The sequence below is a fragment of the Salvelinus fontinalis genome, chromosome 21, assembly GCF_029448725.1.
Source record: "Salvelinus fontinalis isolate EN_2023a chromosome 21, ASM2944872v1, whole genome shotgun sequence".
NCBI classification, from domain to species: Eukaryota; Metazoa; Chordata; class Actinopteri; order Salmoniformes; family Salmonidae; genus Salvelinus; species Salvelinus fontinalis.
In genome coordinates, this window is record NC_074685.1 from 45,950,103 (window position 1) to 45,968,331 (window position 18,229).

At 44.0% G+C, this 18,229-nt stretch overlaps 1 protein-coding gene across 4 annotated transcripts in view; it reads left to right on the forward strand.

The window, feature by feature from the left end:
* Positions 1 to 18,229, forward strand: part of tln1 (talin 1) — a 139,632-nt gene that overhangs the window by 97,908 nt on the left and 23,495 nt on the right. For 2 of the 4 annotated variants that reach the window (XM_055875480.1, XM_055875482.1), the window contains 14 exons: positions 874 to 1,017; positions 1,516 to 1,677; positions 1,986 to 2,126; positions 4,471 to 4,652; positions 5,817 to 5,949; positions 8,503 to 8,604; positions 8,946 to 9,116; positions 9,732 to 9,980; positions 10,274 to 10,393; positions 10,825 to 10,971; positions 11,452 to 11,618; positions 13,961 to 14,144; positions 15,083 to 15,121; positions 16,894 to 17,019. In XM_055875480.1, the coding sequence (XP_055731455.1) occupies positions 874 to 1,017; positions 1,516 to 1,677; positions 1,986 to 2,126; positions 4,471 to 4,652; positions 5,817 to 5,949; positions 8,503 to 8,604; positions 8,946 to 9,116; positions 9,732 to 9,980; positions 10,274 to 10,393; positions 10,825 to 10,971; positions 11,452 to 11,618; positions 13,961 to 14,144; positions 15,083 to 15,121; positions 16,894 to 17,019 (2,067 nt within the window). The remainder of the gene's footprint in view (positions 1 to 873; positions 1,018 to 1,515; positions 1,678 to 1,985; positions 2,127 to 4,470; positions 4,653 to 5,816; positions 5,950 to 8,502; positions 8,605 to 8,945; positions 9,117 to 9,731; positions 9,981 to 10,273; positions 10,394 to 10,824; positions 10,972 to 11,451; positions 11,619 to 13,960; positions 14,145 to 15,082; positions 15,122 to 16,893; positions 17,020 to 18,229) is intronic. The other 2 variants (XM_055875481.1, XM_055875483.1) reach the window with 1 other exon arrangement.

Genomic DNA, 18,229 nt, shown 5'->3' on the forward strand with positions numbered 1-18,229 from the left:
TTAACGTTGTCGATCAATAATAACACGTGTCGCTCTGCAGATGTTAACGTTGTCGATCAATAATAACATGTAGCTCTGCAGATGTTAACGTTGTCGATCAACAATAACATGTAGCTCTGCAGATGTTAACGTTGTCGATCAACAATAACATGTAGCTCTGCAGATGTTAACGTTGTCGATCAACAATAACATGTAGCTCTGCATATGTTAACGTTGTCGATCAATAATAACACGTGTCGCTCTGCAGATGTTAACGTTGTCGATCAATAATAACATGTAGCTCTGCATATGTTAACGTTGTCGATCAATAATAACACGTGTCGCTCTGCAGATGTTAACGTTGTCGATCAATAATAACACATGTAGCTCTGCAGATGTTAACGTTGTCGATCAATAATAACATGTAGCTCTGCAGATGTTAACGTTGTCGATCAATAATAACACATGTAGCTCTGCAGATGTTAACATTGTCGATCAATAATAACACGTGTCGCTCTGTAGATGTTAACGTTGTCGATCAACAATAACATGTAGCTCTGCAGATGTTAACGTTGTCGATCAACAATAACACGTGTCGCTCTGCAGATGTTAACGTTGTCGATCAATAATAACACGTGTCGCTCTGCAGATGTTAAAGTTGTCGATCAATAATAACACGTGTCGCTCTGCAGATGTTAACGTTGTCATAAACAGAGCTGCTACGTTAGCGATCATCTAATAAAAGCAGCTGTCATCGTAGATTTTTAGCTGTAGTTTATTTTATCTACAATGTTTCCATATTTACTCTAACTCCTGTCAGCACTTGTTACCTTTATCTTGTTTAGTTCATCCAAACCATCCATACAACATTAATTTGTCTGAAAAATGTTACAGGGTGCCTACCTGGTTGGAGTGTCAGACCCTAAAAGCCACGCGGGCCAGAAGGGGTTGGTGGACCCTGGCCAGTTTGCCCGTGCCAACCAGTCCATCCAGATGGCATGCCAGAACCTGGTGGACCCGGCCTGCACCCAGTCCCAGGTAGAACACACACACACACACACACACACACACACACACACACACACACACACACACACAGGTGCCTGCGCACAAACACACACGTCGTCAGCGGTCCCTCGCAGTCAAGGATGACTTTGGTTAGGCTTTGTGTGTTCCAATGTAAACGAGTAGCACACACACACACACAACACACATATGATCGTATGAATGAACACTCATGCATTCATACACTCACCTGCTTACTCAAGGTACATGGCTAAACACACGCATGCACACACAAATAAACACACACACACCTGCAAACTCTCATACACTCACTGACAACCTCATTGACTCCCTCACTCACACGTCATACCACACAGACCATACATCTAGCCAACCTAAACTTGCTCTGCATCATTTCCTGTCCACTGTATACAGAATCAAGGTGAATAAAGAGGATCAATATTTCTGAACAGAAGCCGTGTTTTCCGTCTTTTAGCTGCCTACTTCAGACACCTCCTCTTGTTTCCCAAGGTCCTCTCTGCCGCCACCATCGTCGCCAAGCACACGTCAGCGCTGTGCAACGCCTGTCGCCTGGCCTCCTCCAAAACAGCCAACCCTGTTGCCAAGCGACAGTTTGTCCAGTCTGCTAAGGAGGTGGCCAACAGCACAGCCAATCTGGTCAAGTCTATCAAAGTGAGTAATAGTAACTACTTTCTGAATTCATATGTACTATGTGCCATTCAATGTACAGGTTAGGGCTGCAGCAAGGTACATCGTTAATGTGACAGACACTTGCAGGGTGACTCCATGCCCCAAGTTTATTGGCAATTATCTAACAACAACCCATGCAATGAGAAATACAATTCTGAAATATGTCCCTGACAGTGCAGTTAAATCCACCTTGGAGCAAATGTTTATATTTATATATATTTTTTACTGCTGTTTTAGAATGGCATTCCATCACTAATGAATGTAACCCTGTTTGTGCGTTGTGTCTGTAGGCTCTGGATGGAGCATTTAACCAGCAGAACAGAGAGAAGTGTAGGGTCGCCACAGGGCCCCTGATAGAAGCTGTGGATAACCTCACCGCCTTCGCCTCCAACCCAGAATTCGCCAGCGTGCCCGCTCAGATCAGCGCTGAGGTACTACAGTTCACTGGCCTTCCCTACTGTCTCTGTGGTTACGCTGTCCCTTCCCTACTGTCTCTGTGGTTACGCTGTCCCTTCCCTACTGTCTCTGTGGTTACGCTGTCTCTTCCCTACTGTCTCTGTGGTTACGCTGTCGTCTCTGTGGTTACGCTGTCCCTTCCCTACTGTCTCTGTGGTTACGCTGTCCCTTCCCTACTGTCTCTGTGGTTATGCTGTCCTTTCCCTACTGTCTCTGTGGTTACGCTGTCCTTTCCCTACTGTCTCTGTGGTTACGCTGTCTCTTCCCTACTGTCTCTGTGGTTATGCTGTCCCTTCCCTACTGTCTCTGTGGTTACGCTGTCTCTTCCCTACTGTCTCTGTGGTTACGCTGTCCCTTCCCTACTGTCTCTGTGGTTATGCTGTCCCTTCCCTACTGTCTCTGTGGTTACGCTGTCCCTTCCCTACTGTCTCTGTGGTTACGCTGTCCCTTCCCTACTGTCTCTGTGGTTACGCTGTCCCTTCCCTACTGTCTCTGTGGTTACGCTGTCCCTTCCCTACTGTCTCTGTGGTTACGCTGTCCCTTCCCTACTGTCTCTGTGGTTACGCTGTCCCTTCCCTACTGTCTCTGTGGTTATGCTGTCCCTTCCCTACTGTCTCTGTGGTTACGCTGTCCCTTCCCTACTGTCTCTGTGGTTACGCTGTCCCTTCCCTACTGTCTCTGTGGTTATGCTGTCCCTTCCCTACTGTCTCTGTGGTTATGCTGTCCCTTCCCTACTGTCTCTGTGGTTATGCTGTCCCTTCCCTACTGTCTCTGTGGTTACTCTGTCCCTTCCCTACTGTCTCTGTGGTTACGCTGTCCCTTCCCTACTGTCTGTGGTTATGCTGTCTCTTCCCTACTGTCTCTGTGGTTACGCTGTCTCTTCCCTACTGTCTCTGTGGTTATGCTGTCTCTTCCCTACTGTCTCTGTGGTTATGCTGTCTCTTCCCTACTGTCTCTGTGGTTACGCTGTCTCTTCCCTACTGTCTCTGTGGTTATGCTGTCTCTTCCCTACTGTCTCTGTGGTTATGCTGTCTCTTCCCTACTGTCTCTGTGGTTACACTGTCCCTTCCCTACTGTCTCTGTGGTTACGCTGTCTCTTCCATACTGTCTCTGTGGTTACGCTGTCCCTTCCCTACTGTCTCTGTGGTTATGCTGTCCCTTCCCTACTGTCTCTGTGGTTACGCTGTCCCTTCCCTACTGTCTCTGTGGTTACGCTGTCCCTTCCCTACTGTCTCTGTGGTTATGCTGTCCCTTCCCTACTGTCTCTGTGGTTATGCTGTCCCTTCCCTACTGTCTCTGTGGTTACTCTGTCCCTTCCCTACTGTCTCTGTGGTTACGCTGTCCCTTCCCTACTGTCTGTGGTTATGCTGTCTCTTCCCTACTGTCTCTGTGGTTACGCTGTCTCTTCCCTACTGTCTCTGTGGTTATGCTGTCTCTTCCCTACTGTCTCTGTGGTTATGCTGTCTCTTCCCTACTGTCTCTGTGGTTACGCTGTCTCTTCCCTACTGTCTCTGTGGTTATGCTGTCTCTTCCCTACTGTCTCTGTGGTTATGCTGTCTCTTCCCTACTGTCTCTGTGGTTACACTGTCCCTTCCCTACTGTCTCTGTGGTTACGCTGTCTCTTCCCTACTGTCTCTGTGGTTATGCTGTCCCTTCCCTACTGTCTCTGTGGTTATGCTGTCTCTTCCCTACTGTCTCTGTGGTTACGCTGTCTCTTCCCTACTGTCTCTGTGGTTATGCTGTCTCTTCCCTACTGTCTCTGTGGTTATGCTGTCTCTTCCCTACTGTCTCTGTGGTTACACTGTCCCTTCCCTACTGTCTCTGTGGTTACGCTGTCCCTTCCCTACTGTCTCTGTGGTTACGCTCTCCCCCTGTTCTTTCCTCTACATAAGCAAGTAGCTAGAAATGGCCCATTTGGCAGCTTGATGTACACTGCCTACCCCTTAACCCCAATTCTTCTCCTTAATGCTGAGGCATTAGATCCCGTTTCTAAGTATTTGGTATGACTTGACCAGGGATCAAACCCCCAACCTTCCAATCTCAGGGTTGACACTCTAACTACAAGACTACTGAACTTGTTGTCCTCCCCGATGAAAATAAAGCCCGATTCAGATGAAGCCTACATGGTGAATGTGACACATCACTTCAACGCCGAGCCAACGTTATGAACCTGCCATCAATGTCTAATGTTAATAGATTTTAATACTGATGACATGAGATACTACCTTGTCCACTTTTTTGGGCTGGAGAGACAACGGAGACTGGAACATCAGATATTACACAGTCAACCAGAATGTTGTCTCTTGTTCCAACCCCCAGGGCCTGGCAGCGATGGAGCCCATCGTGGCTGCAGCTAAGACCATGCTGGAGAGCTCCACAGGTCTGATCCAGACCGCTCGCTCCCTGGCCGTCAACCCCAAAGACCCCCCCAAGTGGTCAGTGCTGGCCGGACACTCCAGGACCGTTTCCGACTCCATCAAGAAACTTATCACCAACATGAGGTAACAATTAACATGTTCAGTCACCACAGCAGAGAGATAAATACTGTGTCAACATGAGGTAACAGTTAACATGTTCAGTTACCACAGCAGAGATAAATACTGTCAACATGAGGTAACAGTTAACATGTTCAGTTACCACAGCAGAGATAAATACTGTGTCAACATGAGGTAACAGTTAACATGTTCAGTTACCACAGCAAAGATAAATACTGTGTCAACATGAGGTAACAGTCAACATGTTCAGTTACCACAGCAGAGATAAATACTGTCAACATGAGGTAACAGTCAACATGTTCAGTTACCACAGCAGAGATAAATACTGTGTCAACATGAGGTAACAGTTAACATGTTCAGTTACCACAGCAGAGATAAATACTGTGTCAACATGAGGTAACAGTTAACATGTTCAGTTACCACAGCAGAGATAAATACTGTCAACATGAGGTAACAGTTAACATGTTCAGTTACCACAGCAGAGATAAATACTGTGTCAACATGAGGTAACAGTTAACATGTTCAGTTACCACAGCAGAGATAAATACTGTGTCAACATGAGGTAACAGTCAACATGTTCAGTTACCACAGCAGAGATAAATACTGTGTCAACATGAGGTAACAGTTAACATGTTCAGTTACCACAGCAGAGATAAATACTGTGTCAACATGAGGTAACAGTCAACATGTTCAGTTACCACAGCAGAGATAAATACTGTGTCAACATAAGGTAACAGTTAACATGTTCAGTTACCACAGCAGAGATAAATACTGTGTCAACATGAGGTAACAGTTAACATGTTCAGTTACCACAGCAGAGATAAATACTGTGTCAACATGAGGTAACAGTCAACATGTTCAGTTACCACAGCAGAGATAAATACTGTGTCAACATGAGGTAACAGTTAACATGGTCAGTTGCCACAGCAGCAAAATTCCGTAAAGTTTTGTCAAATTCCCAGGTTACTGGCGTAAAGCTACTCACTGGGTTGGTGTTTAATCGTTAGAAATATTCATGGAGCCATTGAGACATATCTCTGTGAGAGAGAAATAAAGTATCTTTATTCCAAGGTATCAAGGTTAAAAAACACAAATCTTTAGGAAGTCTTGTCATTTTGGCTTCTCCAAACCCATTTCTCAAGTACTGTGTGTGTCTATGCGTGTGTACAGAGACAAAGCCCCAGGCCAGAGGGAGTGTGACGAGGCCATCGAGGTGCTGAACAACTGTATTCGGGAGGTGGACCAAGCCTCCCTGGCAGCCATCAGCCAACAGCTCACCCCAAGAGAGGACATCTCCCAGGAGGTGTGTGTTTCTGTCTGTGTCTTGTCTGGCTGTTCCTCTGTCTGGCTTGCTGGCTGTCAGTGTAATGTTTCCTGTGTGTGTGTGTGTGTGTGTGTGTGTGTGTGTGTGTGTGTGTGTGTGTGTGTGTGTGTGTGTGTGTGTGTGTGTGTGTGTGTGTGTGTGTGTGTGTGTGTGTGTGTGTGTGTGTGTGTGTGTGTGTGTGTGTGTGTGTGTTCCACATTTTGTTACGTTACAGCCTTATTAAAAAATGGATATAAAAAAACTCAGCAATCTACACACAATATCCCATAAAGACAGGTTTTTAGACATTTTTGCAAATGTTTTAAACATTACAAAAAACAGCTTATTTACGTACAGAACCAGTCAAAAGTTTGGACACACCTACTCATTCAAGGGTTTTTCTTTACTTTTACAATTTTCTGCAAGCTGTCATCAAGGCCAAAGGGTGGCTACTTTGAAGAATCTCAAATAAGCAATATATTTAGGTTTGTTCAACACTTTTATTGGTTACTACATGATTCCATATGTGTTATTCCATAGGTTTATGTCTTCACTATTATTCTACAATGTAGAAAATAGTACAAATAAAGAAAAACCATTGAGTGAGTAGGTGTGTCTAAACTTTAGACTGGTACTGTAAGTATTCAGACTCTGCGATGAGACACGAAGTTGAGCTCAGGTGCATCCTGTTTCCATTGATCGTCCTTGAGATGTTTCTACAACTTAATTGGCGTTCACTTGTGGTAAATTCAATTGATTGGACATGATTTAGAAAGGTACACACTTGTCTACATAAGGTCCCATAGTTGACAGTGCATGTCAGAGCAAAAACCAAGCCACAAGGTCGAAGGAATTGCCTGTAGAGCTCCTAGACAGGATTGTGTCGAGGCACAGATCTGGGGAAGGGTACCAAAACATTTCTGCATCATTGAAGGTCCCCAAGAACACAGTGGCCTCCCTCGTTCTTCAATGGAAGAAGTTTGGAACCACCAAGACTCTTCCTAGAGCTGGCCGCCCGGCCAAACTGAGCAATCGGGGGAGAAGGGCCTTGATCAGGGATGTGACCAAGAACCCGATGGTCACTCTGACAGAGCTCCAGAGTTCCTCTGCGGAGATGGTTGTTCTTCTGGAAGGTTCTCCCATCTCTGCAGCACTCCACCAATCAGGCCTTTATGATAGAGTGGCCAGACGGAAACCACTCCTTGGTAAAAGGCACATGACAGCCAGCTTGGAGTTTGCCAAAAGGTACCTAAAGGACTCTGATCATGAGAAAAGATTCTCTGGTCTGATGAAACCAAGCTTGAACTCTTTGGCCTGAATGCCAAGCGTCACGTCTCCACGTCTGGAGGAAACCTGGCATCATCCCTACTGTGAAGCATGGTGGTGGCAGCTTCATGCTGTGGGGATGTTTTTCAGCGGCAGGGACTGGGAGACTAGTCAGAATCGAGGCAAAGATGAACGGAGCAAAGTACAGAGAGATCCTTGATGAAAACCTGCTCCAGAGCGCTCAAAACCTCAGACCGGGGCAAAAGTTCACCTTCCAACAGGACAACGACATGAAGCACACAGCCAAGACAGTGCAAGAGTGTATTCTCGGACCACCCGATTTATAATATACTATACCGTTTGTAGCTTTTTTCAGTACATCTATACATCTATTTTTCCAGTACATCTATTCGGGACAAGTCACGGAATGTCCTTGAGTGGCCCGGCCAGAGCCTGTACTTGAACCCGATCAAACATCTCTGGAGAGAACTGAAAATAGCTGTGCAGCAACGCTCCCCATCCAACCTGACAGAGCTTGAGAGGATCTGCAGAGAAGAATGGGAGAAACTCCCCAAATACAGGTGTGCCAAGCTTGTAGCGTCATACCCAAGAAGACTCAAGGCTGAAATCGCTGCCAAAGGTGCTTCAACAAAGTACTGAGTGAAGGGTCTGAATACTTATGGAAATGTCATATTTAATGTCGTAATTTTTTTTTTTTTTTTTTTTTTGCTTAAAACAATTAACCTGTCTTTGCTTTGTCATGATGGGTTATTGTGTGTAGATTGATGGGATTGATGATAGAATAAGGCTGTAACCTAACAAAATGTGGGAAAAGTTGAGGGCTTTGAATATTTTCCAAAGACACTGTAGATGTGTGCATGACTATACTATACTGTACCATTCCATACTATACCATACTATACTATACCTTACTATAACTTACTATACCATGACATAATATACATACCACACAATACTATCCCATACTATACCATACTATCCCATACTATACTATGCTATACCATACTGTACTATACTGTACCATACTATACCGTACTATACTGTACTATACTGTACCGCACCATACTATACTATTCCATACTATACCATTAAGCAATAAGGCCCGAGGAGGTGTGTTATACAGTCTGATATACCACGGCAGTCAGCCAATCCGCGTTCAGGGCTCGGACCACCCGATTTATAATATACTATACCATTTGTAGCTTTTTCCAGTACATCTATGTGTTTGTGTATTTTCTTCTACCATGTTGTGTGTGTGTGTTTCAGGCTCTGCATGAGCAGCTGGCAGCTTCGGTCCAGGAGATCAGCAATCTGATAGAGCCGGTGGCCATCGCAGCCCGCTCTGAGGCCTCCCATCTGGGACACAAGGTAAGAGACCCGATCCTCTTGGCCTATTTACATTATCCACATCTGTCTGGCTTTATACCTTACAGTCTAATAAAGGAAATTACATATATAGTATCCCAACGTGCTAAGCTTTTTTTCTATCATAAAAAGCCTTCAAAGGTTGTATTTATACCGTCATATCTAGTGAATTTGTATCTACTTTACTTTGGTTCAAAGACTCGGTGCAGCTGGCTGGAGTCTGACAAAAACATACAGCAATGTGATAAAATAGAACATTTCTCAACAACAATTGGTCCTTGTGCAGCTCTTCAAAGTAGACACTCCCTGTCTGATTCCTCTCACTCTCTCTTCCTCCTCTTCAGGTGTCTCAGATGGTGAGCTACTTCGAGCCCCTCATCATGGCAGCCATCGGGACGGCCAGTAAGATTCAGAGCAGCCAACAGCAGATGGCGGTGTTGGACCAGACCAAGACGCTGACCGAGTCAGCCCTGCAGATGCTCTACACGGCCAAGGAGGCCGGAGGAAACCCCAAGGTCTGCTTTTTCACTATACTGTACTATACAATACGCTATACTATACTGTACTGTACGTGTCAGCCCTGCAGATGCTCTACACGGCCAAGGAGGCCGGAGGAAACCCCAATGTCTGCTTTATGACACTCATGGAAAAATCATCTATTCCAACTTTAATGTATTTGAAAATATTTGACATTATGTGTTATGTGGTCCTCTGTAGCTCAGTTGGTAGAGCATGGCGCTTTCAACGGCAGGATAGTGGGTTGGATTCCTGGGACCACCCGTACGTAAAAAGAAACATGTATGCACGCATGACTGCGAGTCGCTTTGGATAAAAGCGTCTTCTAAATTACATATAACATATACATTTAACTCCGGTCTAACCAGGGACAGCAGGGCAGCATCCATATTATCAGTGTTAATGGCAGTATTATGGTTTTTAATGCCGTGATATAGCGAGGTACTGTCTAGGTCTATTCCTACTGTAAGTGGCACTTAGTCGTAAACACGACATGGTAACACTCAATAGAAATTTATCTACCAGCGGCCCAGCTATGGTTTGATGTGTACGACATTCCACTGATCTTGTCTGTCTCTGTGTCTCTGTCTGTCTCTGTGTCTCTGTCTGTCCAGGCGGCCCACACCCAGGAGGCTCTGGAGGAGTCCGTCCAGATGATGAAGGAGGCGGTAGACGACTTGGGCGCCACCCTGTCGGAGACGGCCAGCGCTGCGGGCGCCCTGGGCGGCATGGTGGACTCCATCACCGCCGCCATCAACAAGATGGAGGAGAGCCCTGCCGGCGACCCCGACGGCTCCTTTGTGGATTACCAGACGACCATGGTGAAGACTGCCAAAGCCATCGCTGTCACCGTGCAGGAGATGGTGAGGAAGGGTGGAGGGGGGGGGGGGGTTGTGAGTTTGTATGTGGGTGAGTGGTTGTGGGGGGGTTGTAAGTTTGTGTGTAGAACTGCGGGGGTTGTAGTAGTTGGATGTCATCATCAAACCATGAATGACATACACTTCCTGTGGAATGACATACACTTCCTGTGGCATGATAGTTGTGTAATGGTTATATGTCTGGTAGAGAAATCTTGTTTTCCATACAGGACATTCTCTTCCCTCAGGAAAAAACATAATGAAAGATGATTAAATAAAAGGCTGTGTCTTGTTTTCAGGTGACTAAGTCCAACACCAACCCAGATGACTTGGGAGGTTTGGCCAGCGAGCTTACTAATGAGTTTGGAGAGCTAGCCACCGAGGCCAAATACGCTGCCATCACTGCAGAGAACGACGAGGTATCTGATGACAATATGTATTATATTAATGTGACTGATATGTTTGACTAAGTAGAAATGAATACATATTCTCAATGCCAGTGTGATAATGCAGTGAAAAAATGCAGTTTTATTAGCATGATAATTCTCCCAGTCCTTGGGTTGGGGAAACAGAAATACTACAGAGGAGATTCAATACCATAGAGATTCTATATGTAGTTCTACAACAGCACTGGTTTTGCTGATAGCTGCTTTATGGAGGGAAGTGTTTTACTTGTAGTGACTGTGATATGTGGTTGTCTCGCCTGCCTTTGTTGAAAATGCGCTGACTGACAGTTGGATAAGAGGGTCTGCTTAATGACCTTTTTTTTTCTTTCAAAAGTACATTACTGAATGATACTGCACTGAAAAAGAGCTTTCTAAAGAGTCCCAACTCCTCTGTCCTTGTCCAGATTGGTTCCCACATCAAGAAGCAGGTTGGGGAGCTCGGCTTCAACTGTACTGGGCTGGTGACTAAGGCCGGAGCTCTGCAGTGTAGTCCCAACGACTCCTTCACCAAGAAGGAGCTGATCGACAGCGCACGCAAGGTCTCCGAGAAGGTGAGCCATAATGACCTATCTGTATTTCTTCCCACCTACATGTAGCTAGCCCCTGTTTTTTAAAAACATTTTATATTTGTACTGTCCTCTGTTTGTTATTTAAGCCTACTGTGTTTTATGTTTTATAAACCCCTCCAGATAAGAATTTCCCTCACAGGAACAATAAAGTTATTTGAATGTGAATTTGAGTTAACATAGGAGAGACCGTTGTAGCCCCTGAGAACCCAAAGGAAGCCTGGGTATCTGTCTGTTTTGACTGGTGATGCCTTCAACAACGCTACATTGTGACCTTGCCAGGACAAATTTTGAAATAGACTGGTTTCCCGGGGATTGACAATACTCCGATTGGGATTGAAATGTTGTCTGTTTGGTCTGGATCTTAATAAATCACATTTGGACCATGTCAGAGTTGCAGACATTAAACCTTGGTTGATGCAGCCATATGATGTCACCATATTCATAACATCTTCTCTCCGTCAGGTGTCTCATGTGCTGGCGGCCCTTCAGGCTGGTAACCGTGGCACCCAGGCCTGCATCACAGCGGCCAGTACCGTGTCGGGCATCATCGCCGACCTGGACACCACCATCATGTTCGCCACCGCCGGCACGCTCAACCGTGAGAACTCTGAAACCTTCGCCGACCACAGGTACTGTATATCCAGTAGTCTGGTGTAATATTTGATGCTTGTGTAACGGATGTGAAATGGCTAGCTAGTTAGCGGGTACGCGCTAGTAGCATTTCAATCAGTTACGTCACTTGCTCTGAGACTTTAAGTAGGGTTTCCCCTTGCTCTGCAAGGGCCGTGGCCTTTGTGGAGCGATGGGTAACGACGCTTCGTGGGTGTCAGTTGTTGATGTGTGCAGAGGGTCCCTGGTTCGCGCCCGTATCGGGGCGAGGGGACGGTACTAAAGTTATACTGTTACACTGGGGTTATTAACTATGGTAGCCTGGTGTAATATTTGATGCTGGGGTTATTAACTATGGTAGTCTGGTGTAATATTTGATGCTGGGGTTATTAACGATGGTAGCCTGGTGTAATATTTGATGCTGGGGTTATTAATGATGGTAGCCTGGTGTAATATTTGATGCTGGGGTTATTAACTATGGTAGCCTGGTGTAATATTTGATGCTGGGGTTATTAACGATGGTAGCCTGGTGTAATATTTGATGCTGGGGTTATTAACGATGGTAGCCTGGTGTAATATTTGATGCTGGGGTTATTAACTATGGTAGCCTGGTGTAATATTTGATGCTGGGGTTATTAACGATGGTAGCCTGGTGTAATATTTGATGCTGGGGTTATTAACGATGGTAGCCTGGTGTAATATTTGATGCTGGGGTTAACTATGGTAGCCTGGTGTAATATTTGATGCTGGGGTTATTAACTGTTGGGCTTGGGAGGGTAAAGGTGGTTAATCGTCATTTTTAAAGGTCTGTCTTTTCATTAAATGTGTGAATATACAGAGTAGAAAGTAGATACTTATTTTATACAATATTTGATAGAACTTTATTTGTGTCAGTTATTTGCGTACTCACCCATAGAACACGTCATCATTATCCAGAACACAATATTGACTATTATACTCTAAGGCCGGGACGATACCAGCATCACAATATTAACTATTATACTCTAGGGCCAGGACGATACCAGCATCACAATATTAACTATTATACTCTCGGGCCGGGACGATACCAGCATCGCAATATTAACTATTATACTCTAGGGCCGGGACGATACCAGCATCACAATATTAACTATTATACTCTAGGGCCGGGACGATACCAGCATCACAATATTAACTATTATACTCTAGGGCCGGGATGATACCAGCATCGCAATATTAACTATTATACTCTAGGGCCGGGACGATACCAGCATCGCAATATTAACTATTATACTCTAGGACCGGGACGATACCAGCATCACACTATTAACTATTATACTCTAGGGCCGGGACGATACCAGCATCACAATATTAACTATTATACTCTAGGGCCGGGATGATACCAGCATCGCAATATTAACTATTATACTCTAGGACCGGGACGATACCAGCATCGCAATATTAACTATTATACTCTAGGGCCGGGATGATACCAGCATCACAATATTAACTATTATACTCTAGGGCCAGGACGATACCAGCATCACTATATTAACTATTATGCTCTAGGGCCGGGACGATACCAGCATCACAATATTAACTATTATACTCTCGGGGCGGGACGATACCAGCATCACAATATTAACTATTATACTCTAGGGCCAGGACGATACCAGCATCACAATATTAACTATTATACTCTAGGGCCGGGTCGATACCAGCATCACAATATTAACTATTATACTCTAGGGCCGGGTCGATACCAGCATCACAATATTAACTATTATACTCTCGGGCCGGGACGATACCAGCATCACAATATTAACTATTATACTCTCGGGCCGGGACGATACCAGCATCGCAATATTAACTATTATACTCTCGGGCCGGGACGATACCAGCATCGCAATATTAACTATTATACTCTCGGGCCGGGACGATACCAGCATCGCAATATTAACTATTATACTCTAGGGCCGGGACGATACCAGCATCACAATATTAACTATTATACTCTCGGGCCGGGACGATACCAGCATCACAATATGTTTTCCATATATTTTTTTTAACATGAAGCAGATCCAGGTCTTTGATCCTTTAAAAACGTGCTGTATGTAAAACATTGTGTGTTATAGCTTGTTAAATAAATACATGTGACTCTGGATGACAATTCAATGATGATTGTTTCCAACATTAGGGATGTTTTCCTAAAGAAGTTCCATCCGCTTCGTGTTTTGTTTCCTTGCCACGATACTAAGGAGTATGGCGATACTGGTGTCGTCCCACACCTATCATGCACATCACTGCACATAAACAGCTCTAAACAGTGATTGATATTACATAAATAACTGTGAATACATATGTCTCATGGTGCCCCTCCCAGAGAGCACATCCTAAAGACAGCCAAGGCGCTGGTGGAGGACACCAAGCTGCTGGTCTCTGGTGCCGGGGCCAGCCAGGAGAGACTGGCCCAGGCTGCCCAGTCCTCCGTCATCACCATCACCAAACTGGCCGACGTGGTAAAACTGGGCGCCGCCAGCCTGGGCGCCGAGGACCCCGAGACACAGGTACGACTGTTAGAAGCATGGTCGTCCCATATTGTTCCCATCCAAAAGGCACTGACATTTTTATTCAGGGTGCCAGTAATATCTCTTGTTAATGTTAGTGTCACTTAAAATAAGGAGACTCTCACATACATTGGAGTTTAAAAATTGATTCAAAAGAAGGAATTTCCCTACACTATTCTTGCTTTGAAACTTTTACTTTTTCATTTCAAAAGCCAATATCTGGGTCTATCAACTTTTGTCAAAGCAGATATGTGAGTAGTAGTAATAATCGTCTAGTTTTATAGTAAGTAGTCGTTTTGTAGTAGTAGTAAGTAGTTGTTTTGTTGTTGTTGTAGTAGTAAGTAGTGGTTTTGTAGCAGCAGCAGTAGTTGTTTTGTAGTAGTAGTAAGTAGTTGTTTTGTAGTAGTAGTAGTAAGTAGTTGTTTTGTAGTAGTAGTAGTAAGTAGTTGTTTTGTAGTACTAGTAGTAGTAAGTAGTCGTTTTATAGTAGCAGTAGTAAGTAGTGGTTTTGTAGCAGCAGTAGTAGTAGTAAGTAGTCGTTTTATAGTAGCAGTAGTAAGTAGTCGTTTTATAGTAGCAGTAGTAAGTAGTCGTTTTATAGTAGCAGTAGTTGTTTTGTAGTACTAGTAGTAGTAAGTAGTGGTTTTGTAGTAGTTGTAGTTGTTTTGTAGTAGTAGTACTAGCAGTAGAAAGTAGTTGTTTTGTAGTAGTAGTAAGTAGTCGTTTTGTAGTAGTAGTAAGTAGTCATTTTATAGTAGCAGTAGTTGTTTTGTAGTAGTAGTAAGTAGTTGTTTTATAGTAGCAGTAGTAGTTTATTGTAGTCGTTGTTTTGTAGTAGTAGTAAGACCTTGCAATGTTTCTTATACTAGTGTTTAATCGAGTGCTCTCTCTCTGTGCTTGCCTTCCTCTCTTCACTCTTCCTCTCTTCACTTCAAAAGGCTCTTTTTTCTTCCCACGGGACAGATCTCTGTACAAATGTGGGTACTCTCTTCCCTTTTGTCTAAATATGAACTGACTCAAAATGTCCTTTGTCTGTGCTCTTTGGAGTGGCCATCAGTTATAGTGTATACACTACCACAGACTATAAAGACATCTGTCTGTGGTTGAGATTAGGATGAACAAAGACACACTGGGTGACCCACTGAGGTCCGTTCATTCTGTTGTCCAACTTCGGTCCTGGAGAGTTACTGGGTGTTCAGGCTTTTATTCCAGCCCATTTCAAACACACCTGGGCCTGTATCCACAAAGTGTCTCAGAGTAGGAGTGCCGATCTAGAATCTGTCCATATAATCTTATTCATTATGATCTAGGATCAGGTCCCATCTGTCCATATAATCTTATTGTTTATGAGGCAAAACCGATCCTAGATCAGCACTCTTACACTGAGAGACTTTGTGGATACGGGCCAAGATTTAAATAATCAACCAATCATGATCTTCAGGGCTGTATGAAAAGCCTGCAGACACAGCAGATCTTCATGACTAGAGTTCAGAGAGCTACAGGAGGAGCCAAGTGTAGCAAGATGTTTTGAGTTGATAATGCTACTCTCCATGCCCCTGCCTTCAGTAACTACATTAGCCACCACATGCCTCAAACCTGCTACAGACGTATTGACTTTTTAACTGGTGGACGTTCATTCTTCAGCTAATGTAATTTAAGGGTTCTCGACTGAATTGCTGACATGGTTTCTATGCTTAAGCACAAATAGCCTTAAGAAACCACCAATGTGCATTAAAGTTTCCAAGAGCATCAGCATTTACGAGCTTCCTGTTTACAAGGTCAGCTATGCAGACAAAAACCAAAGGCATATGTGAGGTCTTTATTCATTCTGATGGTTTTCAAGGGTGTGTTCTCATCTCTGATACTTACGGTATACGGTTGATTTGAAACGTTTTTTTAACATTTTTAATGTTTATTTGCTGCCGGGCTCTTACTAACTAGCCACCCTCACTTTGTACAGCTTCGATTCGATTGGGTTTGATTGGCTCATATTTGATGGGTTGGATTTGGCTCATTTGATTGGTCCATTTTCCGATCTGTCCAATGGTGTTCCATCTTCTTCTAGCTGCTGCTCCCCACTCTGCTTGGCTCCTCCCTAACCATCCTATTGGTAATCATGCCCCACAATGCATTGGTGAATGCGCTAATTTGAACAACAGGCTGTTTTTGTTCAACCTGCTTATTCCCAGTAATTACTACCTTGTCTGGAGTACTTTTGATTTACAATGTCAGTGGGAATCCAGGAAGAATGGCTCTACTGAGTTATTTCAATACATTGTCTAGTGGTCCCACCTTTATGACTATAGTCATCCAAAACCGAATTGCTTTTATCTGCTGTCTCATCAAGTCTGTTATGGGTATGAATAGACACTTATTGGTATGATTAGACACTGTTAATGGTATGATTAGACACTTATTGGTATGAATAGACATTGTTATTGGTATGATTAGACACTTATTGGTATGAATAGACATTGTTATTGGTATGAATAGACACTGTTATTGGTATGAATAGACACTGAGGTTTTTGGTCAGATTCTCTATTACCTGTGAATCTCTTACCATCCAATTCCATCATTCTTCACGAGGACGTTCCCGCTGTGTGTGTGTGTGTGTGTGTGTGTGTGCGTGCGTGCGTGCGTGCGTGCGTGACGTGCGTGCGTGCGTTTGTTACCAGCCAGTAGATGTCATTGTTTCACCATTGTAAACCTCCAGTCACTTGTTTCCTTCTCTGGTGGGCCCTCTATAGGTGGTCTTGATCAACGCTGTCAAAGACGTTGCCAAGGCTCTGAGTGACCTCATCAGCGCTACCAAGGCCGCTGCAGGCAAGCCTCACGACGACCCTGCCATGCTGCAGCTGAAGAACTCTGCCAAGGTAAAATAGTCCTCTTCTGGGCCTGAGGTTGATCCAGGAGATAAGGCTGCTGCCCTCGGCACATATGCCATCCCTTGCCTGCGTGGGATCGAATCCCAACCTGTACCGGTCTTCACACTATGTTCCATCTATCTGTCTCGTCTTCATTTCTGTCTATCCCTTTCAATAAAACTGGAAAAATACTTTCAAATATATTTATGTAATAGTCCCCAGTTTCTCTGTAGCTCTGGACTGCTGCTAAGGCTGTGATGTCACTAACATGTATTGGGTCTCTAACACCAGTATCCCTCTTATATACAGTAAACAATTTAAATGAATTGCACTTTTATATTTATTTACTTATATATACACTACTGTTCAAAACACACACACACACACACACACACGTGTTCAAAAGTTTGGGGTCACTTAGAAATGTCCTTGTTTTTGAAAGAAAAGCACATTTTGTGTACATCCAATTGATCAGAAATACAGTGTAGACATTGTTAATGTTGTAAATGACTATTGTAGCTGGAAACGGCAGATTTTTTTATATTTTTTTATGGATTATCTACATAGGCGTACAGAGGCCCATTATCAGCAACCATCACTTCTGTGTTCCAATGGCACATTGTGTTAGCTAATCCAAGTTTATAATTTTAAAAGGCTAATTGATCATTAGAAAACCCTTTTGCAATTATGTTAGCACAGCTGAAAACTGTTGTTCTGATTAAAGAAGCAATAAAACTGGCCTTCTTTAGACTAGTTGAGTATCTGGAGCATCAGCATTTGTGGGTTCTATTACAGGCTCAAAATGGCCAGAAACAAAGAACTTTCTTCTGAAACTCATCAGTCTATTCTTGTTCTGAGAAATGAAGGATATTCCATGCGTGAACATGCCAAGAAAATGAAGATCTGATACAAGACTGTGTACCAGTCCCTTCACAGAACAGTGCAAACTGTCTCTAACCAGAATAGAAAGAGGAGTGGGAGGCCCCGGTGCACAACTGAGCAAGCGGACAAGTACATTAGAGTGTCTAGTTTGACAAACAGAAGCCTCAAAAGTCCTCAACTGGCAGCTTCATTAAATAGTACCCGCAAAACACCAGTCTCAACATCAACAGTGAAGAGGCGACTCTGGGATGCTGGCCTTCCAGGCAGAGGTCCTCTGTCCAGTGTCTGTTCTTTTGTCCATCTTTATTTATTTATTTTTTTGTCCAGTTTGAGATAT